Source organism: Musca vetustissima, unplaced genomic scaffold, assembly GCF_032173495.1.
Source record: "Musca vetustissima isolate MV318-11 ecotype Yass unplaced genomic scaffold, APGP_CSIRO_Mvet_v1 utg9771, whole genome shotgun sequence".
Lineage (NCBI taxonomy): Eukaryota > Metazoa > Arthropoda > Insecta > Diptera > Muscidae > Musca > Musca vetustissima.
Window position 1 is genome coordinate 238,657 of NW_026878785.1, and position 8,200 is coordinate 246,856.

The 8,200-nt window shown below is 34.1% G+C and overlaps 2 protein-coding genes across 2 annotated transcripts; one reads left to right on the plus strand and one right to left on the minus strand.

Moving 5' to 3' along the window:
* Positions 1–1,366: 1,366 nt before the first annotated feature.
* On the plus strand, positions 1,367–4,661 carry LOC133323559 (exosome RNA helicase MTR4-like). The gene is given in 4 exon segments (XM_061532474.1): positions 1,367–1,476; positions 1,531–1,962; positions 1,964–2,424; positions 2,587–4,661. Coding segments are annotated over 4 exon segments (3,072 nt in total). The 5' UTR covers positions 1,367–1,369; the 3' UTR covers positions 4,659–4,661.
* A 2,168-nt stretch (positions 4,662–6,829) lies between these two features.
* On the minus strand, positions 6,830–8,195 carry LOC133323558 (uncharacterized; the record flags this gene model as incomplete). Its single annotated transcript, XM_061532473.1, has 3 exons — positions 6,830–7,581; positions 7,661–7,972; positions 8,041–8,195. Coding segments are annotated over 3 exons (1,134 nt in total), but the record flags the coding sequence as incomplete, so codon positions are not given.
* Between the last annotated feature and the right edge of the window lie 5 nt (positions 8,196–8,200).

Genomic DNA, 8,200 nt, shown 5'->3' on the forward strand with positions numbered 1-8,200 from the left:
TATTTTTTGAACAACTGGGTAACTAATGTAATTTCTTTCTAATATATTTATTACAAAAAATGTTATTATACATTTCCGTAAAATGCGACGGGTGGGGCATCTTTGAACATGTCAAGCCTTGTTTAAAGGTGCCCCCCCTGGGGGACAGTTTTGAACACTTTGACTTCCTCCCTTAAAACAGCAATAAAATATTTATATCAAGCTTAAAGTATGTCATATGTATATATATATATATATATATATTCATTGCAAAGGTTACATATGTACCTATTAGTTAAAATTTATAAGAAACCAAAATTTGTAAAATAAAACATTTTATGAGGCTTGAAAGAAAAAAGTGTTCAAAGGTGCCCCCTCTCCCCTATACATTTATTCTACAACAAATTTACTACAGTGCAAGCAAGCGGCATTCAAATGCTTATTGCAAGTGCTTGCAGCCAATACTCCACCGAGGAAAGAACATATTTGTATACCAGTTATATTAAAGTTGAGTACCGCGTTGCGAGTTTTCGCTGAAGGTGGATACCAAACCGGAGTTGGGAAAATTTTCGATGTCGTCATGCCTTAATCAAATTGTTACTTTTTTAGCGAACTACGGATATAACAATCTATTTATTCGGTCACAACATTCTGTCTGCCTATATTTTAATTTAGTTATAACGAACTTGCTACAACCATCACAATCCTCACTAAATTAATTTGTAATGTCAGGATAATTAAAGAAGAAATGCAGCTTAAGAACTGTCAAAAAGACAAAAAAACTTAAAGGCTAAAAAGAATGTTCGCGTTGAGCGTTTTTTGTTATCGCGTTAACGCACGCAAAAAGTTAAAATATATTTAACTCCGAAGCGCAGCGCACATCAACTTCGAGCGTTTTTGTTATCGTTTCCTTGTGGTTGTTGTATTTTCGATAAAACATAACGCAACGGATGGCTCAACGCGAGCATTCTGCTTAGGCCTTTACTAGTGTCTAACTAAATGTATATTTTTTCTGCTAAGCCTATGTTTTGCTTTACCTTGGATATACCGAAATAATAAGTCCCTACTAGTCGATATAACCGTACTCGACTGTATAAATATATTTTTTAAAATGGATTGTGTCTTTGCTATTGTCTACCCAAAAAATTTCATTTGTAAACACTAGGTAAAAAGCAAATACAACATTAGGGCTCTTTGTGTAATCTTTTTTGTGTAATCGTAATAATTATCAAAGTTATCGTTTATCGATGTTCAGCACAACAGACATCGGTCTTTCATTGAAGTAGCGTGTGGTAAACTCGTGTTCGTTTGTGTTATTACTTTTAACAAATTGAATAAATAATTAAAGGAGAGGAATTTGTGACTTAAAACAAGTTTACTGCACATCACAATGGCCGATGTGGACGATTTATTCAATTGTTTCAATGAGCAGGATGATTCAAATGCTATAGAACCACCAATTCCAGTCGTTGAGGGAAATGACGGCGAAAAAGAATCGTAAGTAATTTGTTATTCAAATTGAAATTTAGTAATCATATTTTTTTGTTTTAGGACACCAAAGACAACGGAGAAGCGCCCACTTGCTACCTCCGAAGATGCTGATAATGATGAAGGCAATAAACGTGCTAAAATGACCGAGTCTATATTGGATGACATTTGTGTCGACGCTTTACAATCTCGAATTGCAGTACATGTGATTAAATCACCGGAATCTTGCACACATGAAGTTGCAGTATATCCCGGACAGGACTACATACCCTTGCAGCCGTTTACTGGTACCCCAGCTAAGGAGTATCCATTCGTCTTGGATCCTTTTCAAAAGGAAGCAATTCTGTGTATTGATAACCAACAAAGTGTATTGGTTTCGGCTCACACATCAGCCGGTAAAACTGTGGTAGCTGAATACGCTATCGCTAAGTCCCTTAATTGCAAACAACGTGTCATCTATACCACACCTATTAAGGCATTGTCCAATCAAAAGTACAGAATTTAGTGAAGAATTTAAAGATGTGGGTCTGGTTACGGGTGATGTTACAATTAACCCCTCAGCTTCTTGCCTTATTATGACTACAGAGATTTTGCGTAACATGTTATATCGTGGTAGTGAAATTATGCGTGAAGTCGGTTGGGTTGTTTTCGATGAAATCCATTACATGCGTGACAAAGAACGTGGTGTTGTGTGGGAAGAAACCTTGATCCTGTTGCCCGATAACGTTCGTTATGTGTTCCTTTCTGCCACAATTCCTAATGCCCGACAATTTGCTGAGTGGGTTTGTCATTTGCATAAGCAACCGTGTCACGTCGTCTACACTGATTATCGTCCTACGCCCTTGCAGCACTACATATTTCCGGCTGGTGGCGATGGTATACATTTAATTGTTGATGAAAAAGGTCAATTTAAGGAAGATAATTTTAAAACTGCTATGGCTGTCTTACAAAATGCTGGTAAGTAATCAATATTTACATTTCCATATGTGTAAGTCGTGAGTCACCACAGTATTAAAAAAAGTATAGACTTAACTAGTTTTTCAGCAGCTCTTCCAATTCCTTACAACTTAGGTTCAAAAATATGACAACTTATTTTAATATTTTTCTCTTCCATTCTAGGTGAAGCCGCTAAAGGTGATCAAAAAGGTCGTAAAGGTGGCATTAAAGGTGTCAACTCTGGCCAATCGAATATCTTCAAAATTGTAAAAATGATAATGGAACGGAATTTTGCCCCCGTAATCATTTTCTCATTCAGTAAAAAAGACTGTGAGGTGTATGCCATGCAAATGGCGAAATTAGATTTCAATACTGCCGAGGAAAAGAAATTAGTCGACGAAGTCTTCAACAATGCTTTGGATGTACTATCGGAAGAAGATCGTCAATTACCCCAAGTTGAGAATGTTTTACCACTACTTCGTCGAGGTATTGGCATACATCATGGTGGTCTATTGCCAATTCTTAAGGAAATTATTGAAATCTTGTTCGGTGAAGGTCTACTTAAAGCATTATTTGCTACTGAAACGTTTGCTATGGGTCTAAACATGCCGGCCAGAACGGTTCTTTTCACAGCACCTAGAAAATTTGATGGCAAAGATTTTCGTTGGATTTCCTCGGGTGAATATATTCAAATGGCAGGCCGTGCCGGTCGTCGTGGTTTGGATGACAAAGGTATTGTTATATTAATGATTGATGAAAAGGTGTCACCAGCAGTCGGAAGAGGTATCGTTCAAGGAAAAGCGGATCCCATCAATTCTGCTTTCCACTTAACCTATAATATGGTTTTAAATCTGCTGAGAGTGGATGAAATCAATCCCGAATATATGTTGGAACGATCATTCTTTCAGTTCCAAAACCAGTCCTCCATTCCAGACTTATATAAAGAGGTACAAGAAAAACAAAAGGAACTGGAGAAGTTTAAAATAAATGAAGAACATAGTGTAGCTTCGTATCATCACATTCGCGACCAACTTGATTCATTGGGTAAACAATTTCGAACCTGGATTACAAAACCAGAATATCTAGTACCATATCTTCAACCCGGACGTCTGGTAAAAGTCAAAAACGATACAGAGGAATATGACTGGGGTATAGTGGTTAATTTTAAGAAGCAGACAAGTAAAACTAAAAATCCTTTACAAGCTGAAACATCTGTAATTGTCGATGTCCTGTTACATGTATCGGAAGAGTCGTCCAAAAACGATGATCCAAAGCCTTGCAAGCCCGGTCAAAAAGGAAACATGGAGGTTGTTCCAGTTGTACATAAACTTATATCACAAATATCATCACTGAGAGTGTATTATCCTAATGATTTAAGACCGGCCGATAACCGCAGATCAGTCCTAAAAACAATAAAAGAAGTGAAGAACCGTTTCCCGAAGGGACCTCCACTGCTAAATCCAATTACTGAAATGAACATTAAGGATCCAGAATTTAAGAATATTGTGGACTCCATAGCTAAATTCGAAGAGAGATTATTTGCCCATCCCCTACATAATTCACCTGAATTGGATCGCATCTATGCTCTGTACACCCAAAAATTAAAAGTTATGGAAGAATTGAAGACAGCCAAAGCTAAGCTAAAAGAGGCAAGAAGCCTTCTTCAAATGGACGAACTAAAGCATCGTAAACGTATTCTTCGACGAATGGAATACTGTACTGCCCAAGATGTTATTGAATTCAAGGGTCGTGTGGCTTGTGAACTTAGTTCTGCCGATGAACTACTAATGACTGAAATGATTTTCAATGGTGTGTTCAATGACTTGACAACAGCACAAGCTGTATCCCTACTCTCATGTTTTGTGTGTGATGAAAAGTCCTCCGAAAATCCAACCTCAGCCGAAGAATTATCTGGACCCTTGCGTTCAATGCAAGAATTGGCCCGCCGTATAGCTAAAATTTCAAATGAATGTAAATTGGAATTGGACGAAGAATCGTACGTGGATAAATTCAAGCCCTTCCTTATGGATGTTGTGCTTGCCTGGTGTAAGGGTACATCGTTTTTGAATGTTTGCAAAATGACAGATATTTTTGAGGGATCAATTATTCGTTGTATGCGTCGTTTGGAAGAGCTTTTGCGTCAAATGTGTCAGGCTGCTAAGACGATAGGCAATACAGATTTGGAGAACAAATTTGCCGAAGGTATACGTTTACTGAAACGAGATATTGTTTTTGCTGCCTCATTATATTTATAAGTATAATGATTTCTATTTTTAATGTGACCTTGAAAAGGATTTTTCATTATCCTATTTTAATTTTTTTTAAATAAAATAATTTAAATTATATATTTTTTTTTAAATATACACAATATGTTAGTCAAGGATTATTAAACAAAATTCTTACTTTTACCACAGGAAGTATGGTTTTGTTTTTACAGAAGAATATATATTTTTTTAATTTTCTATTTTAAGATGTCATAAAAATATAAGCTCTTGTAAATTTGAAAACATAAATTGTTTTATTTTGGGTTTTTAGGACAAGAAAAAAAATAGTCTTCTACTAAGATGACGAGACCGGAACCCTCAATACTTCTGGAAAAAGGACAGACTTTGAATTTGGCTGTGCAAGGTACAGTAATTTAATAACTTAAGTCTACAACTGCTTAAAGTAAAATTTGTCAACATATATTTCGAAAATTATGGCACATTTCTTTATGAGAAATTTAAACAACATTTTACCATAATAGTTCAGAGTTTTTATTACCATAATAAGAAAGAGAGTCGTTGAACAATGTAAAGGAAATGGGGTGGTTAGGTACTTCGATGGTATTGAATTTCTATGGTTTTGGAATTGAGTTAAATGGTTTGAAGATGGCGATTTCGAATTCGCATCTATGTCTTGCATAATCAGGAATTTGTTAGATAATACTATATATTGTCATGTATATTTCTAAAATCACCAAGATCTGTAGATTGATTATGCTTGAGTGATAACTGGTAACGCCAGTGCCAATAGCGGACGGGATGTAGAAATTTACAATTTATGCATCTTCACAATGAAATATCCATATAATTTAGGACAAATATTGGAGTGGGAAGAAGCTGACTATTGCAAGCATTTCAGTTGTAAAGATTTCATTAGTAATTCGAGACTTAAGATTACAATTGTAATGTTTCGAAATTCAAATGGAATTCATATCCTAAATTTTTTTACTTACCTTTGATAGTTAAATAAACATTCACAATATACATACATGTATGTATGCTTCAGTTTAGGACATGGACAAGACATAAACAAAAATGATGAGAATGATTGGGAAGACAACACATTTGATGATATATGAAGATTTATTTATATGTCATGGATACTATAAACAAATAAAACGAAAATTAATGTTTAGGGGAATAAATGTGCAATTTGTAAAACGATATATTAGAAAAAGAATTAATAATAGTAATAAAACTAACTTATACATAAATATTATTTTGTTCTCATACAAAATACTTCTATGGTATATGTCAACGATACACGAGTATATAAGACAATTGAACAAATAAACACATCGAAAACATATACAAATATTGGACGGTTTCACTGATATGCGACGATTCACAAATGTACACAAATGATTACAAAACTAATGTTTAAACCTACAAGTACAAGGCATTGTACAAAAAAAAAAAAATAAAATAAAACAAAAAGTTGTATACATTTAATTATAAGTTGAAAAATAAATAAAAATTTAAAAACATTTTTATTTATTTACAAAAGTAACATTATTATTAAACTAATATTAAAATTATTAAAATTGGAATGTTTTGATATGGATTTGTATTCATGGGTTGGTTCTTTTGTTACTTAAAAAACTATATATAATTATAGAAAATTAGTTGCTTAAATGCTTTGTGGTATGTATATGTAGAAATACAAAAATAATATATATATATATATACCTTCCTAATTGTTATCACCTTAAAGATCGTGTTTTTAATATGAACTTAATTGCTACATATTGTCGTTACATACATACTATATTTAATTAAATGTTTCTATATTTATGTTTATAATTTTCTTATAAGCAATTATAAGAATGATCGAAAAATATACCAAGTTTGAATGGATGAACAGATTTGTAATAAAATTTTTTACAAGATAATTTATAACTTGAGGTCAAATTCTTTAAAAATTTTATTCCAATCAATTAATGTGAGTTATTTTCAAAACACAGTTACTGAAAAAAAAACATATCGAATATCTGGACCAGCAGTAACTCTCTAGAATTCGTTTTAATTTACAAATACAAGCTGTTCAATTTAATTTCTTACAGTTATTGCGTTTAATTAAAATTACATTTTGCATAAAGAAATCAACAAACAAAATATAATTTTATTTAAACATTTAATAATTAATATATTCATATTTTATATCTCCCTCTCTAAATGTAACAGTAGCGGAAAAAATATCTATAGATGATACTTTATCTGATATTGTAATATTTAGAGAGCGGTTTCTTATACAGATGTTTGCGGCACACCTTCTATAACTTGAGTACGGGATTGTGATTTCGAAATACCAACCAATGGTTGAACATTTATGCCGGAAGACAATGTGGCTGTAGTTGTCGTTGTCGAACGGGCACTTGGTACAGGTGTTGTACTTCGACTGCTGGGTAATGTTTTTGATGCCGGCTTATAAGTTGGTTCCACGGGAACGGGTGTAGATGACAATGGTATGGGTTCACGTTGTAATAAACGTTTCTCCTCCACTGATTTAGGTTGATTCAAAGAAGCAACCGCAACACCATTCGTTATTACACGTGCTGCTGGTGCAACACTAGCTTCACTACGTGGAGGTCGCGAGTATGGCGATAGAGTACCACCGCCATTGCTTTCCTTAAGCGATATTGCAGATTTCAATGAAGATTGACTGCCACTTGTTTTTTGTGTTGTGGCCAATGAACTGGGAGATCGTATTGATGTGGTATCCGTTAGGACTTTACTGGCTAACGTTTTCGATGATGGAGAATCTCGATATTCGTAGAGGTTGTCACGTGATCGCATCACCTGATGATTTGCAGCTAAATTGGTATTATCAACACCGGTAGTTCGAGATTCATGATCGTATTCGGTGCCATCGTGATTAATGAATACATCTTCATCATAATAACGATCAGATTGTCTAGAATTAAACCAAATTTTTAATAAAAAGTTATACTCAGATAATTGTCTAGTTTTCTTTAAATTCCGTCATATCTTACCTCTTGGCATTTCTCCACATAATGCAACAGATAAAAACTAAAACGATCAAAAAGAAACACGCTACAGACATACTCCAAAATGCTATTTGTAGCGGTTCCTTTGGTTCCCACCAGAATTCAGTGGTGGGTGGATATGTCGGAACAAAGACTCCAATTACTGTTGGCAAGTATTGTGTCCAAAAGGCACTTTCAGTTTGGCGATAATTTAGTAATATCGACGAGTTATAAGTTGTGTTGATATTCAAGTAACGAATTTCACCCTGATAGGCACGTTCGTAATGTAAACCCAAAACTTGTTGAGGAGTAGGGTGACTAAAATTTTATAGCAAAATAAATAGTTATAATTTTTATCAAATGAATAAAATTGTTAAACAACTTACCCATATCGTGCAAAATTCGAAAATGTTTGTAAAAAGAAATGACTCATATTACGATCATTGTCTGTCCACATATTTCTTTCGAGATGGGCACTTTTGGGAAAGAACTCCACGTCCATGAACGGAGCACCGGTCAAGAAATAATGTTCAATGTCATGGGGAT